The sequence below is a fragment of the Vespa velutina genome, chromosome 9 (assembly GCF_912470025.1).
Source record: "Vespa velutina chromosome 9, iVesVel2.1, whole genome shotgun sequence".
In the NCBI taxonomy this organism is placed as follows: domain Eukaryota; kingdom Metazoa; phylum Arthropoda; class Insecta; order Hymenoptera; family Vespidae; genus Vespa; species Vespa velutina.
This window is the reverse complement of record NC_062196.1, coordinates 5,428,495-5,445,201: the sequence shown is the minus strand read 5'-3', so window position 1 is coordinate 5,445,201 and position 16,707 is coordinate 5,428,495. Positions and strand designations below refer to the sequence as shown.

Sequence of the window (16,707 nt, the reverse complement as noted above, 5' to 3'; positions counted from 1 at the left end):
TAAAGTGGGTATGTTTCCATATGTCAATATGAAGTTAGTTGTATATGATATGAAATGTTCAATGCGTTTAAAATCTACCATATAGATGATATACTCTATGAATCTATAAAAGTAATTATATTGCTTTTACAAGATAATATTTGTTTTAAATATTGCTTGTTTATTTTGTATTGAAGATATAATTTATATATATATATATATTTTTTTTTTTTTTTTTAAATACTATAAGTGCCTTGAATACAATTTGAATTTGTCCACTTAATGTCATTTAACGTATGAGATTACAGATTGGCCTTAGACTGTACAAATTCGTCATGGCCACGTGACAGCAGAAAAAAAGGAGATTACGGATGATAAGAAATTAAGACACTTTGTATATTAATATTTTAATAATCATTTTGTAAACATGATAAAAGTTCCATTAGTGCGATGGATCCAAAATAACTTCGTCCATTTGACTTCTCAACAAATTATATTTAAATTTCCAAAATGTACAATTGCAAATTTGAATAATATAGTGAATAAAACTGATAAAAACACAACAAATTGGAAAGATGCTTTATATATGACTATGAAAGTTTATCCTGATTTTATTACTGAAGAAGAAGAAATTTCTTTGATGAAAGAGATTGACCCATATATGCAACGTTTACGTTATGAATTTTCACATTGGGATGATGTTAGTGTAATTTCTATTATATTCCTATTATTTTTACTGCAATAATTTTATTCTAATCGTTTAATGAATTTAAATTGTTTAAAGGCTATTCATGGTTATAGAGAAACAGAAAGAAAACAATGGAATGAACAAAATATGAAAGTAATTAATAAAATACGTCAAAAAGCATTTCCACCAGGAATGCCACAATTAAGTTTAGTGCATGTTTTAGATTTAACAGCTGAAGGATGGATAAAGCCACATGTCGATAGTATTAGGGTAATGTTTTATTCTTAATTGCAATATAATTATTTTATTCTTTCATAAAAATATTATTGCATGATTTCCATTGCTGCGATCCAAAATATCGTTGATGTCCTATAAATTATTATTATTTAAATATATTTCAATTATACATAATATTTTTAAAATAGTTTTGTGGAGATGTAATTGCTGGACTGAGTTTATTGAGCGACAGTGTGATGCGTCTCACAATGGTTAGTCATGAACAGGAATGCAAAGAAGATTTTCTTCTACCTCGCAGATCATTATATATTATGAAGTAATGATTAACATAACTTTTTCACGCATAATGTAAATTAGTTCAACTAATAAAACATATAAAATATATTTCAGTGGTGTGGCAAGACAAAAATATAACCATGAAATTTTAAAATCAGAGGAATCCTATTTCCGAGGACAAAAAATATCTAGAAGTCGACGTATATCTATAATATGCAGAAGTGAGGTAGAAGGAAATATAGAATAGATTAAATTGTTTAAGTAGTAAGTATTGAACTGATTTAAATGTTTCGTGTTATATGATTATATTTATTATTTCTTTTATAGTATATTCAGAAGGAAAAATATCCTTTGTAAATAATTTCTAATTACAAGAGTTATTCTTGTTTTCTTTCTAATTATGTATATATGCACATAAAAAAGATCATTACAGAAAAAGAAAAAAGATGATGTAGTATATAACCATTTTTTAAAAATAAAAAGTAAAAAGTAAATTAACTATAGTTTCTTATGTGTTTACTTTAATAAAAGAACATCATATTTATAAAACATAATGTACATAAATATATATATATATTTTGAAACAAAAGTAAACTGCCTTTTAAAACTTTTATTTTCATAGTTTCGTTTTGATAATTTCATTTGTTACAAAAAAAGAACTTTTAGTTAACTCAACTGAAACTACAAAAGTATTATCTATATATAATCACGTTATTAAGGTTTATTCCAAGTTTTCTAACATGGATTTAATGATGTATGTACCTGATGAAATGAATCTAAATAAAATTGATCAGGTTAATAATGAAATTATTATAATAGAAAAGTATAAGTAATTCTTTTTTTATTTATTTTTCTGTAAGCTTATAACAAATATTGTTACTTTTATAGTTAACTCCAAAGATCATCCATAATTGTGAAATACCAAAAATAGATATAAAACAAAATATAATGACAGAAGCTTCATATAAAACAAAATTTTGGTATTTTTTATTTTCTAAACGCACAATAGCTTCTAAATATCCATTTATAAAATGGTTCAAAAATAACGCAGCAATAAATTATGAAATTAATAGACACTTTCAATCTTATCCATATATGATACATCCTTTTAGCATTTTTCGGTTATTTACTTTTAATATACTATAATTTCATATATACAGCTATATTCATTATACTTATAATTATATTTCGCACATTACATTCACAGAATGTATTGGAAAATAATAATGATTATCACCGGTTTTATAACTCTTATTATTAATCCCATATTTCTTGCATTTTATATGAATGAAAAAGAACAATGGTACATGTTTAGTAATGTATTAGATGGTATTATTTTATGTGATATCATTATGTGCTTTTTTACTGGATATTACAATCATTGGACAAATATGGTTATTTTAAATCCACGTATAATAGCAAAGTATATAACCAATTGGATTTCTTTATATTTATTTTACTTTTGATATTCATATATTACTTTAACATTTATTATATTTAATAAAATGTTTCTCACTTAGAAAATATATGAAAAGTACTTTTATAGTAGATATTCTATCTGCTATGCCATATCAATTAATTGACTTTATAATAAATAAATCAGTTTGGTATTGTGTTATACTCAACATAGTAAAGATTATTAGAATACGAGCAATCATTGTTTATTCTCGAAAACTCTGCTGTGTGAGTGTTTTGAAACTGTTAAAACAATTCTTCCACAATAGAATTTGTTTTTTAATAGAAATATTTTTAGATATATCATATTAATCGTCAAAGATATAAACTATTTGAAATGAGTATGATTATTATTATATCTGTACACTGGGCAGCTTGTCTTGAATATTACATACCACTGACAATATCTAATATTTTTGGAAGAAACAGAGGGTAAATATTTCTAAAGTTAATAATTGTTTCTGCAGCATTTACTCTTTGAGAAAGTGTTTTATTTACTTAATAATTTTTACAGAATAGAAATTGTTTAAAGAATAATATAAGAACTTAAATTTGTGTACATATAGGTCATGGATTGATTCTGATGCTTTAAAAGAAAGAAAAACAAATTGTCGTAAATATCTAATGTGCTTGAACAGAGCTACTATTGCCCTAGTTTGTTCCGCTCATTATTTAGACATGAAAACACCAGATGATATTCTATTAAATATTGTATTATCAATTATGGGTATTCTTGGTTTTATTTATATTTTAGGTAAACAACATATTTATAAATTGAATCATAAAATTATTAACATATTCTATATATTTGCATACTTTATACTTGTAGTACAGATTATGCAGTTTATAAATACATTATATTCAACCACTAAAAAACATTATAAACATTTCCAACAATTACAAGAATATATAAGATATAAGGAATTACCATATAATCTACAACGCCGTATTTTAGAATATTTTAATTATTGTAACAAAAAAAACTTTAATAGATATCAACATATAATCCATCAAGTTTCCTCTTATTTGCAAGAGGTTTGAAAAAAACTGCTCATAGAATATGCAAATAGAACATATGAAAATTAATAAGCTCTTTCTTGTTTCAGAAACTTATTTTACACACTTATATGAAATTTATCAACAATGTGTCATTGTTTCAATATATTCCAGAATCTATCGTGTTACAGTTAATAAATGTGTTAAGCTCTGAAATTTATTTAGAGAATGATATAATAGTTAAAATTGATGAAGAAGGAGATGGACTCTATTTTATTGCATCTGGCACAGTTGCAGTCTATAACAATTTATGGAAAGAGGTTTTTCTAATGATACTAGATAATGTTTCAATGACTATTATTTTTTCATTTGATACAGATTTATCAGAAGTAATGTTTTATATGAATATAGGTTTGTCATTTAGAAGATGGAGCATATTTTGGAGACATTTTCTTATTTCTGAAAAATATGCATCATAATGCTAATATTGTTGCAATAGAAACTTGTGAGATTTATATATTATACAGAAGGAATTTTCAACTCATTATGGAATCTTATCCAGATTTACTTAATGTTTTATATAATGAAGTTTCAAAATATGTGAAAAAACCATGCCTATGATAGTTTCTATTAAGTATTCAAACATTATTTGATCTGTAACTAATCAAAAGAATAAGTAATTATCTTTGCAAAGACAAAGAAATAAGAATATAGAAGAATAGATATACTATTGTTATTATGTTATAGCTTTAATATTTTACTTTTGATCTAATATGATTCGATTATAATTTAATTTAATGTGCAGCTAAATAAAAATCAGATTTTGTTTAGTTTATTATTATTGATCTTGAATTTTGAAAAGAAGCAAGTTACAATTTCGGTATTAATAATTATTTTATATCATTGTTTCAAAGGATCGCAATCGTTAACGGTGAAAATTAGCTTTATATTTTCGAGGATTTTTATAAGATTGCTGATAGACCGTCATAAGTCTCCAATGTTCTGGATAATCGGTATCTCTACAACCGTTTACGATACTAAAAGGAGGAGATAAAGTTTCTATACTAAAGGATCTTTTAGCGAATGGTGTTTTTGGTCGTGGAACATCTATTTTTTGTGGTAATCGTCGAGATGCATTATTTGATTCAGTACCTAAAGTAATTCCTACAGCTGATTTGATTAATCTAGGATCGTTCTTTTCTTTATTCTCACAGATTACAGCGCTATTCCTAATAGAACATTGTGATCTAGAACGTTCGCGGGAAATTGATTTTTGGATATTCATAGAATCCATGCATTTACAATGATGCTTGCAATTATTTTGATTCTGGTGTGAATTATTATAACGTTTGTCTTGATCTTTTTTTGCGAAATTCATGTCATATATTTCACGATTCTTATTATTATTATGTTTAATATTATAATTGTTAGAACGTAATTGATCACATCTCGACTTTGGTGCACCTTGTACAAGTTCAAAAATTGCCGGTGCAGCTCCTCCCTCTGATCCATCGATGTGAGTCGATCTCGGTGGTTCATAAATTGGATCCACAGGAGTCTGCCAGCAAATAGCCAAATCCATCTTTGTTTCTGGCTTCTTGTATCCTAATACGGCATCGCAGTGATATTTGGAGCCTAATTTATTACAACTATTATACTTTTTGTTGTTTCGGTATTGTTCATTTAAGGACGGTAAATGGAAAGATTCCTTTAGTTTGAAATTCTTCATTATATCGTCGTTGACTTTATCAGGAAGTGGTTGATGTTTTAAATTCTCCGCGTGAAGCTTTTTCGCGATAGCAAATCTATCATAGCACTTTAGCTTTTGATCAGCATTTTCAAGTCCTATTTCATGTTTTTTCCTATTTTTAGAATAATCAGTTATTGTTTTTTTAAAAGATGAAATCTTCAAATTACCTGATACATATTTTGGTAAACAACATTCATGGGTTTTCTCACATTCCGGAACATCTATCACGCCTGGACATTGAGCACAGCATTTTTTATAAGGTATCATGTTAATTCGTTAAATAAAATTTTAAACGGACGAATCAATCGTACGATGAAATATAATAAATTAAATATTCATTTAAATCCGACCTGATCATTTTATATTTATTTCGAATTAGCAAATATTACAATGGAATTTCTCGACGATTTATAGGAATGCAGTCGTGAAAGATTTAACTTTTACGTATATCAACGCAGTGACTGTTTACTTGACAACGGATCGTTCAATATTATCATCTCTAATTCTGTTCTAACGAAAATATATGCTTATGACATTATAAAAAAAGTTATAAAAATTGTATTTATTTATTTATATAAATTCAATATGAAAAACAAGGATAAAATCATTGCAACAGTTTGAAGAAACGAAGTACGAATGAGTCAAAGAAAAAGATTCTTTTTCACTTCTCTTTAAACGCCTACTTTCACTTTTTTTTTTCTCGGAAGAAAAAAAAACTGGAAGAATACGTTTATAATACTATTGGGTTTTCTAAGTTTGATGTATCATAGGAATGAATCAGCTATCTACGATCAAGTGACCTTTAGTACAGAATCGATGGGGACATAGTTATGTTCAGTCGTCGTAGTAGAACGTTCAATGGCAAGACATTTTTATCACCTATCTATAAATATATTTTTCAAATTGTTAAAGTTTTTTACGAAAATAAAATATAAACAATTATTTTTTTCTCAAAATAGGAAAACATATCGTCATACGTAATATTATATAAATCCGCACGTGATTCCAAACGGAGATCAGTTTGTCCGTCTAATTATACAAGGAGTGATTCACGATATTAGAGTGCACATTGTGTTGTTCGCGTGTGTATATTTTTAATAAATATTACGATGTATTAATGTTCGTTGAGTTTATTTGTACTATTTTTAAGTACTATATATTATTGAATGATCGATCGAGAACAATAGCTATATAATTAAGGATCATTCCATTGTGGCGGTTACATTCGTTTAATAAAAATAAAAGAATAAAAAGTTAATACAGTTTTTTCTTTGTGTTCATAATGAATAAACAAACGAACAGTGATCACGATGAAATATTATATATGGACGAAATTCCGGATGAGAGTTTACAACCATTAACTGCCGGGTTGGAAAATCCATTACCAAGCGTAGAACCACGGTTCGGTCCACTTTTAGAAACAGACAACAATTATAATCCACGGCCAACTTCGGGTCCAGAGATAGACGATTTAGAACCTGGCATTCCTTCACGGCCAGGCGATAAAGGTATCGATGATGGTCTTATACCAGAAACAACATTTGGACAACCGAATTACCCTAGCGGACAACATCCTTTTTTTCCTCAACCACCGAATCAACCGATACCGGATGTAAACATTTACCAGCATAAAAAAACTCTTGCTCAAGGAATGATGGATTTAGCATTGTTATCAGCTAACGCTAATCAATTGCGCTATGTTCTGCAAACCGACGGTCGGCATCCATATTATTATCCATCATTGACAATGATTACTTCCAGTTTACTCATTCAAGTTATAGTCGGAATTGGATTAATTTGGAATAGTAGATACGATGTAAAAGTTGACGCGCAAATGTGTAAAGCCGATACTGCTAATAATTGGACCGTTATCGGTATATTTCTCGTTACGGTTCTCAACGTTTTTATTTCATCGTTCGGTGTAATTGACCTGATAACAACACCCACATCGTGACATTTAGATAAATTTTTGTTTAATATATATTAATCAAGTCTAAATGGGGATTTGATTTTTTTAGTTTTTGTTAATATTTTTTTCTTATAAATTAGATCTATTTGACGCATGGTATCTTTATAAGAATCCATTAAAAATTATAATTGTATATATACTTCTTAAAAGAATACTATAGCAGTATTAAACTTGAATACACAATGGCACAATCATTAATATATTTTTCAATTGTAATGCGAGTTCTTCTTTATTTTTTGCAAGTGTTTCTTTTACTTGATTCAGTTGAATGGTTACATCCATTAACCATTTATTAACTTCGCATTTGACATCGGATGTTCTTAATAAACGAGATGTACATTGGAAAGTGTTATAACATTCCAGCCTGTCTTCTGTTTTTTCTGAGCAAACGGAATATAATTTTTTTTTTATGATCTGTTCTAACAAAGAAATGAAACTACCAATTTCATCCCAACTTATTCTATTTATATTAATATCTACAGATTTCTCATATTCCTTGATCACAGTTATCTAAAATCAATGAGATTATATTTCTAAATTAATCACTTCAATCAGATTATATTTTCATATTTCTATAGTAATTAAATATATAACAAAATGTACCATCCAATCATAAAATAGATGTTCTTTTTCCATCCATTTTAAATGTATATCCAACATCACACCAATAGCACGCAAATCTGACTGTTGTTGTTTACATTGATTAAAATTTGAATCTGTATGTAAGGCTAATAATTGTTTTATAAATGCGATTTCCATTACATTCATATGTACAAGATGATCAAAATTCATGCTAGCACCATGAACTTTATTTAACAATTTTACTTTTTTGCAAATTAATTCGAATATATGTTTAATATTAAAATTTACTTTACTATTGTGATGGATAATATTTTTTATTTGTGTATGTACAGAGCATGACGTTTCTACTCTAGATACTTCTTTCTAAAAAATATTGTATTATAATAATATATTTTACTTTTAAATATTTTTTAAAGTTTGTATATTTACCAAAGATATATTAGGGCATGAACATTCTCTTCCTAAAAGACTAGATGTCAAATTGACACGTACTACAATACTCAAAACATTTTGTGTCGCTAAAAGCCATGCAAATGCTAATAGAAGTACTCTATTGTTATGGCAGCTTTCTGATAAACCATAAAATTCAATTTCTGGATATTGTAAAAAAGCAAAATATAATTTTGTAGCAGATAATTTATCTGCAACATTATATTCATATTTTTGTTTTTTGATTGTTGTAACAAAACAAAAGAATGTAATAAATAACAATAAAAAATATATTTACACACAAAGAAAATAAGAAACTTACCATATTCCTCAAAGTATATGTCATTTTGTTTTTCTTTCGCCGCATAAAAACTTAATATGTGTAACATTGTCCATAATGTATCCTGGACAATAAAAAAATTTGTTATCGACAAAGGTTTCAAAATACGATACAAATTTATCAGTTATTTATTTATCCGTCGATATTAGTACTTACAGATTTTTGCGTTGTATTATTATATTTAGATAACCTAAAATATTCCGGTTGAATTGCCACTTTAATTGATAAATTCAAATGTTTACATAGCAATTCTATAACGTTTTTAATATCCGGCATGATTTGAAAATGCTAGTTTTAATTTATAACGCTGTTACACATTACAACACGTGATTATTCGTTCGACCAATTGTCTATCTCGTATAATAAAAATAATAATAATAATAATAATAATAATAATAATAATAATAAAACAAAAAATAAGAAAATCAATAAAATTTAATAAAATTTAAAAAATGCAATTTTACAAGGCGATCGGCAAAATTAATGAATTATCCATTAAGCTTAAATTATCTTTTATATATCTTATTATAGAAAAAAAAAATAGCGCTTAAAAGTAACATACAATGTACAATCAAGTGTTATAAATATTTTTAAAATTTAGAATAGGTATTGTAGAAATTTCTCTTTGATAAAAAAAAAAAGAAAAAAAGAAAAAAAAAAAAATTCACAGCTAATTTCAGAAGAATTTATAATCACTTCCGAGATTGTGGTTAAGAACAGTAGTTTAATAATCGTAGTAAAATTCCCCTTCCCAATTAGCGGAAATGACACACTATGTTGAGCGGGATTTATTTGGTTATCCCCACCTCTGTATAACATACATTTTCACTTGTTTTTACTTTTGAAAAATCCGCAATGCTTACAAAATCTGTCCTAAGATGTCTATTTGTGCGATATAAATATTTTTTCCTGTCATTTGCGTAAGGTTCATCAATGAACACTATTATTGCACATTATATGCATCTCACTACTTAAAAATATACTTTCAACGATGAAAGTTTATGTGACCTTCGTATCAGAGTATTACAATTTAATATCACGCCACAAAATCCGGTTTTCAGTATCATCCTGGTATTGCGATTAGCCGGTGATAAACAACCACAAGTGATTAAATGTACATATATATATATATCGTGCTCCCCTATCGATGTTATTAATCCTAACCTGACAATCTTTGGAATGTGTTATCCTTTATTTCTTTAAATGCAATGAGCTTTTAGCGTGAATTAGAAGAATTTTTCTTGTCATTTTTTTAATTTTATTCTTTAATCTCCTGCAATTTTCAAATTAGTTTTTAAATGAATCTAAACAGAACATCGTATTTTAATCGTCTTATCTAAAGTGTCAATTATTATTGGCACATAGGCAAAGAGATAATAAAAAGAAAAAATATATATATATGTATGTATGTTGTTTGTATGTATATATATATATATATATAAATTTATGTGTATACAATAAGTGAATATACAAAGAAGAGGGAAAAAGTGAAAAAAACGTAAAGGAATATTCGAAAGAAGCTTTAAGGGAAAAGAATAAGAAACTACTTTGTTGTGTTTAAAAAAGTATTCGATTAAATAAAAAAAATGATGAAACGAGAAACTAATAGTTTCGATCGAATTTTCGTGAGTGGATGTATTGTACTTCTGGTGAGTTTTTTTTTTTTTTTACTAGATTTAAAAATAAATTTTTATCCGTTTATAATATATATTATAATATATAAAATATATTTACATTCTTTTACATTTTACATTTGTATCTTATAATATTATCTTATTATAAGATAACGTAACATATAACCAAGTTTTAAAATGGTATTAATTCAAAACATTATATATATGTCATAGTGAATCTTACCACGGGCAATTTAAAATGCATAAATTGTTCTTTTTTTTTTTTCAATATTTGTCAAGATGTGGACACTCTTTCTTTCTCTTAAATTAATTCTTTATTAATTTAATTCTTAATTCTTAAATTAATTTTTAAAAAATTTATTTTATTTTGTTTATTAATATAATTTACATTATTGAAATTTAATAAGAAATGAAAATTGCCAAATTTCGTTTCATATTAAATGTTCATTGAATGTTGTACATCAAAAACTTAAATATTCCAGAATTCAATGATAATATGAATTATTGTACAGTCTTATGGTATTTTTATTTTTCAGTTTTTTAAAAATATTCATACTTATCCACATGAAGAATTTCAATCCTCAAAATCATCGATGGATAGAAATTGGGAATTAAATAATAATGTCTCAGCACAACATGCAATTCAGACTAAAATTATTACACATAGAGAGGATCAATCATCAGGATCTACAACAAACCATATGTATGGTCAGGATATGAGTGTAAGAGGTCAGATATTTCAAGATGATGATTCAACTTTAATTAATAAAACTTATGAATTCATATAGTGAATTAATTGGTATTAATAAATAATAATAATAATAATAATAATAATAATAATAATAATAATAATAATAATAATACTAATAGTAATAATATTAATTAATGAAAAATAAGTATACAACATAATACTTCAGAGAGGGAGGGAGAAAGAGAGAGAGTCATAATTTAAATATTATATATAAAAATATTTTTCTGAATACTTTAATTTTACAGGAGCTCAAATAGGGCAAAGAAAATTACTTGAACAAAGAAATAATATTGGTAAATTGCAAACATTTTTTAAAATACTTTCTTATACATTTATTATTTGAAATTGATTAACTCTGTGTGTGTGTATGTGTGTGTGTGTATATTTATGTATATATATCTTTTTGACAATATAATGTAGCTTATACTTTTTTAAATATTTATTACAAAGTTTTTTTCAACAACAAATATAGATGGAAAATTTGTTTTTCCTACGGAAGATATACCAACAAGTCAGTCACACAAAAACACATTATTATTACCAGCACCAGTTTGTAATGGAACAACTTTTTGTGAAAAAGTATTTGAATATCCTGAAGAAATAATAAATGCTGCAATTCAGCGAAATAATAGTATTAAATATTTAGCAACTGTAGATGCAGTAAGAAGTAGCCTTTTGTTTTTATATATTATATCAGATTTTTTTATAAAATTAGTCAACAAATTGTGTATTTTAGATACCTGATATTGTACAAAGAGTTGATACGACGGATGATGCACCTCTTTGTTTATCTAGTGTAAGATTTATAATTAGAAAAGTATACATGTCATCAATTTTTTATTAAATTAAATTTCATTTTTAACATCAATCATTATTCTAGGAACAAGTAATTTATCCAAAATCTGCAGAAAGTAAAAATAAGGAATGGTTATTTATTGTAAATCAAGAAAATTTTAAGCAAGGTGTACGAATTGAAACATGCAGGTTTGTAAAGCTTTACTCTATGCTGTTAAAATAGTATAAGAAATATATCATATAAAAAAGAATAAATATTATTACTAAAATCATATATCAATTATTTTTATAATATATATTGTAAAATTTTTGTAATATAACTTATTATTGTAAATATAAATTGCAGTAATGAAAATAGTGAATGTAATATAGTCAATGGTCTTGCTGAAGGCTATAAAACTACATGTAAACAAAAGTACATTTACCGTCAGTTAGCTGCTGTTTCAAATAATGGTAAGATTAATCCAGAAATGTTTCGTTTCCCATCAAGTTGTTGTTGTCATGTTAAATTTATTGGAAATTCATTGACCAGAATGGGAATTGGTAATCAAAGAAGTCAAAAAACTGAGATAAAAAATCGTAAATAGTAAACTATGATTTTTATGATGCGTTTATAAAATTTATATCCCATATTTTACTTCACAAAAATTTTACTGAATTTCCAATAAATATTTTTATTTTTATTAAGCAAATAAAAAATTACATTAATATATAATAAATATTTTATGATTATTAATCCCTAAAGGTTCATATATAAGTGTTCTCAACAACATTCTTTAAACCATTAGGGGTTAACGTTAAACAATTTTTTATAATGTATAAAATTATGATCTTATTACAATAAAAGGAAAGATTAACAATTCATGTTAAACATAGAATTTATACAATGTTATGAATTTCTTATATAATATTTATAATAATACAGTAAATAGTTAATTAATTTGAGCAAATTATATATTTCCTTAATTAAAAACAAAATGTACAATAGATTATATCATATGAAAGTAACAAAATTTGTTTATACATTTTAATAATGAAAACAGTGTGTGTGTATATATATGTATTGTATATATAACTAATAAATTTAAATAATTTGAATATTCCTGAAAAAAATTAACCCAAATTTCAATTTTAATATATTATTTTCGATAAGACATACATTTATTTTCAATAAGACATACATTAGGTGACAAAACACACTTTGCTATAGTATAGCTGTAAATTTTTATTATCATTTATAATAACAATAACAGGGCTTCAATGTATAATTTTTCTATGCATTTCATTTACTATATTTAATTCTAAGAATATCATGAAATAGAATAAACGAATTGTAGTATCATGCAAATTAGATGGATTAGGGAAAGTATTTTTAAAAGAATGTAAGTTAAATATTATCGTATTACTCAATTGATGTTCATTTTTTTTTTTTTTTTTTTTTTTTTTTTTGAAAAAAATTGTATTTATGATATTTGGAAATAATGAGAATTTGCTTATTTATGAATAAAAAAAAACACAAAAAAAGCAAATTTATAAAAAATAATCTACTATAAGTATACAACTTTGTACATGGTGATCTAAATATCAAGACCAATAAATATATATGACTGCAAAGGGTAAAACATTATATTTTTATATTAAATAAACTAAGATGATAATACGATATACTGTGATATCATGATGTGCTTTGGAATGTTATTAACCCAAATGAAAACTGTAACCATTGTAAAATTCAGTTCGAAATTGAAAGCCTCCATCTTGAGCAAAAAAGGTTGGAAACATTCCACGAGGATCCACATCTATAAAAATTTTTTATCATTTTGAAATATTCATAGTTTTGTATTAAGTCATTGAATAATAAATAATTTTACATACCTTGCATATTATTATCAGTATCATCCATGTCATGGCCACTATCATAACGTAAACGTTTTTTGGGGTCTGACAAAATACCATATGCTTCCCCAACTTCTTTAAACTTCTTTTCTTGTTCCTTCTTTTCCCCTTCAGTTGCATTAGCATGACGATCTGATAAAAATAATTATCCAAATAAATATAAAAATTACTATTTTTTTTTACAATATACTAAATGATTTACCATTTTATGTATGCTTTTTTTTATGTATTAGTATTATTATTATCGGTTTTATACCTGGATGATGGACCATAGCCCGTTTTCTATATGCTTTTTTAATATCATCGGTTGATGCATTTTTATCGATACCTAATATTTTATAATAATCTTTTCTTTTAGACTTTTTCAATGCCATTTTCGCTCCAGTGAGGAATCTCTTATTTTCTGTAAAATAATATATTAAATACAGAATGAATCAGTTTTTATTTTATTGGATAATATTTTAATAATTATATTTATATATATAATATTCATACCACGACTATTATCTATTTTACATGCTTTCTCAAAGTCACGAACAGCTTCTTCATATTCATTTAATTCCAGATAAGACGATCCTCTCCTAAGTAAAGCTTTTAAATAATTTTCGTCAAGTTTTAAAGCTTCTGTGCATTCTGTGATCGATTCTCTTATTCGTCCTAACTGTAACAATGAGGAACACTTTCTATTTAAGTACATAACAAACAAACGATATATTAAGTACTTAACACAGATATAATAAATAAAACATATATAATTTAATATACAATATTTTTGAACTTACTTTAGTAGCTGCTGTTGCTTTATTAAAATGAAGTTTTGCATTTGTCATTACATTTTGGGGATCTATAGTTAAAGCCTCTGTAAATAAATCATATGCTTCTTGATAGCGTTTCATTTTAAATGCAGCATTTCCATCTTCTTTCTTCTTTTTTAAAGCTTTTGCTCTCTGAATGTAAAGGTATAGTTAATATTACATACATTTACATATAATTAATCTAACATAAAAAATCTCAATTTTATTACCTTGTAAATATCCAATGCTTTATCATGATCAGGCGCTAATCTTAATACTTGTTGGAAATGTGCAAAAGCTCTATCAACACTGTCTTGAAAATATAAACACATACCACGAATATAAATAGCATCTGCATTTTGTTTGTCAATATGTAAAATATCACTAAAATATAAGAAGAATATTAAATATAGAAATTAATAGAATACAATTCAGATTGCATAAAATCTATGCAGAAAATGAATATTAATCTACTTGGCAATTTCTTGTGCTTCTTCATATCTCCCTAAAAATGCAAGACATTCAGCTTTGATCAATTTGAATCTTGTACAAGATGTGCTTACATCACAACATCGATCCATACAATATACAACCTATTAACAAAAGGAACATTTGTTTGAAAAATATAATAATATGATTGTACACTTTTAATGATATAATATAATGTTTTTCATGTGCTCTTCCAAATTTATGTTCGTCTATAATAGTAGTACTAGATTTTGCATAATCTTTGCTAACAGTTGTTAGTTAGCAGTGAAAATGAGCATTATATTTGCACAAACCTCTAACCTTACGGAAATCTTTCACTGCATAAGCAGCGTCTGCATCTTTCAAATATTTCTGTATATACTCTAAATCCTTTTGTTCTGATGTTATTGTTTTATTGTCAGGATCTAGTTCCAAAAGTTTTGATATATTAGTCTCAGCCTCTATGATATCACCCAAAATCAAAGAACATTTAATAACCCTGACATATGCCTAAAGAAATAAAAATGATATAATTACATAACACAAATATTTGAAATATCAGAATATTTTATATAACACAAATATATGTACTTTGAGAAACATTGGGTCCAATTCAATGCACTTTTTAGCATCAACTAAAGCGTTACGATATAGGCCAAGCATCATATAACATGCTGCTCTGTTACCATAATAACGTGGTTCATCTGAACACATTTCTAGAATCACCATTATTTTTTATTATAGAGCAAGAGATTAGTTTCATTATATAAAATAATATAAATATACTAACCAATAACTTCATTGTACCCGATTAATGCTTTTTTGTATTGTTTCAGAGAATAATATTGATTTGCTATTTCCTTCTTTGCCTCTGCCAATCTAAAGAAAAATTGTAAACTCAATTTTAGTATATTTATTACATAATGGAGAAAAAAAAATTCGCTTTACATAGTGAAATATTTTTAAATATAAAGAAAATAAAAAATGCCCTACTCACTCTTCAACTACCGATTTGTCTACATTCATGGCGATTGTCACTGGTTCAAATTCTTCGTTCATTTGCACTTCATTCATTTGCACTTCGTTCGCCATAATTAATGTTCTTAAGACAGGCAGAAGAATCAATGATAAATAAAGTCATTCAAAATAATATTGCACTCATATTAATACTATTACACAATAATTTTAAAGGGAAATGTTTCATGGTAATGTATAATAGAATATTCAAGAAAATTACCACAAGAGAGAAGTATGTTTCGATAATTTCATCCAATTGATCACACGGTTAAACACAATACTACTGTTGGTTAAATTTCAATTAACGTACTGAATGTGTAACTTCGAAAATACTTCATCTTATATTGTTTCAAATTTTATTATTGCACACATATTTATAGCAAAACAATATTCCGTTGTATATAAAAGATGCCGTCGTATCTCACAAAAGCAACTACATAAAGAAACGACCTAAGGTGACTCAAGCAACTTTTCACTGGAACCATGCATGAGCTACAGTAGCTTCAGGTAGTTCAATTCAAGCGTTGTTCGTCGCTTCGAGCGCCGAAGTGAATATAGCTACAAATGATGAAAAAATTTATCTTTTTAATGATATAACGAATATAATCGTATATAATAAAATAAAATTTAACAAGATTTACAATTTGACAT

General features: G+C 26.0%; 5 protein-coding genes across 14 annotated transcripts; 3 read left to right on the top strand and 2 right to left on the bottom strand.

The window, feature by feature from the left end:
- The first annotated feature begins 118 nt into the window (after positions 1-118).
- LOC124951614 (alpha-ketoglutarate-dependent dioxygenase alkB homolog 7, mitochondrial) lies at positions 119-1,802 on the top strand. Of its 2 annotated transcripts, XM_047500295.1 has the most exons (5): positions 157-679; positions 764-937; positions 1,093-1,220; positions 1,295-1,444; positions 1,508-1,790. In XM_047500295.1, the coding sequence occupies exons 1-4, from the start codon at positions 407-409 to the stop codon at positions 1,425-1,427; spliced, it is 708 nt and encodes a 235-aa protein (XP_047356251.1). In that variant the 5' UTR covers positions 157-406; the 3' UTR covers positions 1,428-1,444; positions 1,508-1,790. The 2 variants fall into 2 exon arrangements, with proteins under 2 accessions (XP_047356252.1, XP_047356251.1); XM_047500296.1 differs by having other exon boundaries at positions 119-679; positions 1,093-1,155; positions 1,295-1,802.
- A 103-nt stretch (positions 1,803-1,905) lies between these two features.
- Positions 1,906-6,503, top strand: LOC124951617 (potassium/sodium hyperpolarization-activated cyclic nucleotide-gated channel 1-like). Its single transcript, XM_047500303.1, has 10 exons — positions 1,906-1,974; positions 2,069-2,301; positions 2,388-2,603; positions 2,701-2,863; positions 2,934-3,067; positions 3,202-3,389; positions 3,465-3,670; positions 3,742-3,951; positions 4,043-5,641; positions 5,796-6,503. The coding sequence occupies exons 1-9, from the start codon at positions 1,921-1,923 to the stop codon at positions 4,250-4,252; spliced, it is 1,614 nt and encodes a 537-aa protein (XP_047356259.1). The 5' UTR covers positions 1,906-1,920; the 3' UTR covers positions 4,253-5,641; positions 5,796-6,503.
- Positions 3,423-10,052, bottom strand: LOC124951612. 6 transcript variants are annotated; one of them, XR_007101653.1, is made up of 6 exons: positions 8,858-10,052; positions 8,684-8,765; positions 8,362-8,573; positions 7,954-8,295; positions 6,767-7,860; positions 5,358-5,493 (listed from the first exon to the last, which is right to left on the bottom strand). XR_007101653.1 is itself a non-coding variant. In XM_047500286.1 (5 exons), the coding sequence occupies exons 1-5, from the start codon at positions 8,975-8,977 to the stop codon at positions 7,516-7,518; spliced, it is 1,101 nt and encodes a 366-aa protein (XP_047356242.1). In that variant the 5' UTR covers positions 8,978-10,052; the 3' UTR covers positions 5,590-7,515. The 6 variants fall into 6 exon arrangements, 5 of the variants coding, with proteins under 5 accessions (XP_047356246.1, XP_047356245.1, XP_047356242.1 ...); XM_047500286.1 differs by lacking the exon at positions 5,358-5,493 and having other exon boundaries at positions 5,590-7,860; XM_047500291.1 differs by lacking the exon at positions 5,358-5,493 and having other exon boundaries at positions 5,590-7,860; positions 7,954-8,034.
- On the top strand, positions 9,282-13,762 carry LOC124951613 (neurotrophin 1). 3 transcript variants are annotated; one of them, XM_047500293.1, is made up of 8 exons: positions 9,333-9,815; positions 10,164-10,350; positions 10,872-11,064; positions 11,332-11,379; positions 11,559-11,746; positions 11,823-11,882; positions 11,967-12,070; positions 12,228-13,762. In XM_047500293.1, the coding sequence occupies exons 2-8, from the start codon at positions 10,288-10,290 to the stop codon at positions 12,466-12,468; spliced, it is 897 nt and encodes a 298-aa protein (XP_047356249.1). In that variant the 5' UTR covers positions 9,333-9,815; positions 10,164-10,287; the 3' UTR covers positions 12,469-13,762. The 3 variants fall into 3 exon arrangements, with proteins under 3 accessions (XP_047356250.1, XP_047356249.1, XP_047356248.1); XM_047500292.1 differs by having other exon boundaries at positions 9,334-10,350; XM_047500294.1 differs by lacking the exon at positions 11,332-11,379 and having other exon boundaries at positions 9,282-10,350.
- LOC124951611 (dnaJ homolog subfamily C member 7) lies at positions 13,411-16,582 on the bottom strand. 2 transcript variants are annotated; one of them, XM_047500284.1, is made up of 12 exons: positions 16,277-16,582; positions 16,037-16,141; positions 15,830-15,918; positions 15,631-15,755; positions 15,361-15,549; positions 15,046-15,164; positions 14,802-14,955; positions 14,560-14,724; positions 14,273-14,438; positions 14,034-14,180; positions 13,757-13,909; positions 13,411-13,680 (listed from the first exon to the last, which is right to left on the bottom strand). In XM_047500284.1, the coding sequence occupies exons 2-12, from the start codon at positions 16,129-16,131 to the stop codon at positions 13,580-13,582; spliced, it is 1,503 nt and encodes a 500-aa protein (XP_047356240.1). In that variant the 5' UTR covers positions 16,132-16,141; positions 16,277-16,582; the 3' UTR covers positions 13,411-13,579. The 2 variants fall into 2 exon arrangements, with proteins under 2 accessions (XP_047356240.1, XP_047356241.1); XM_047500285.1 differs by lacking the exons at positions 15,631-15,755; positions 16,277-16,582.
- Positions 16,583-16,707: the final 125 nt, after the last annotated feature.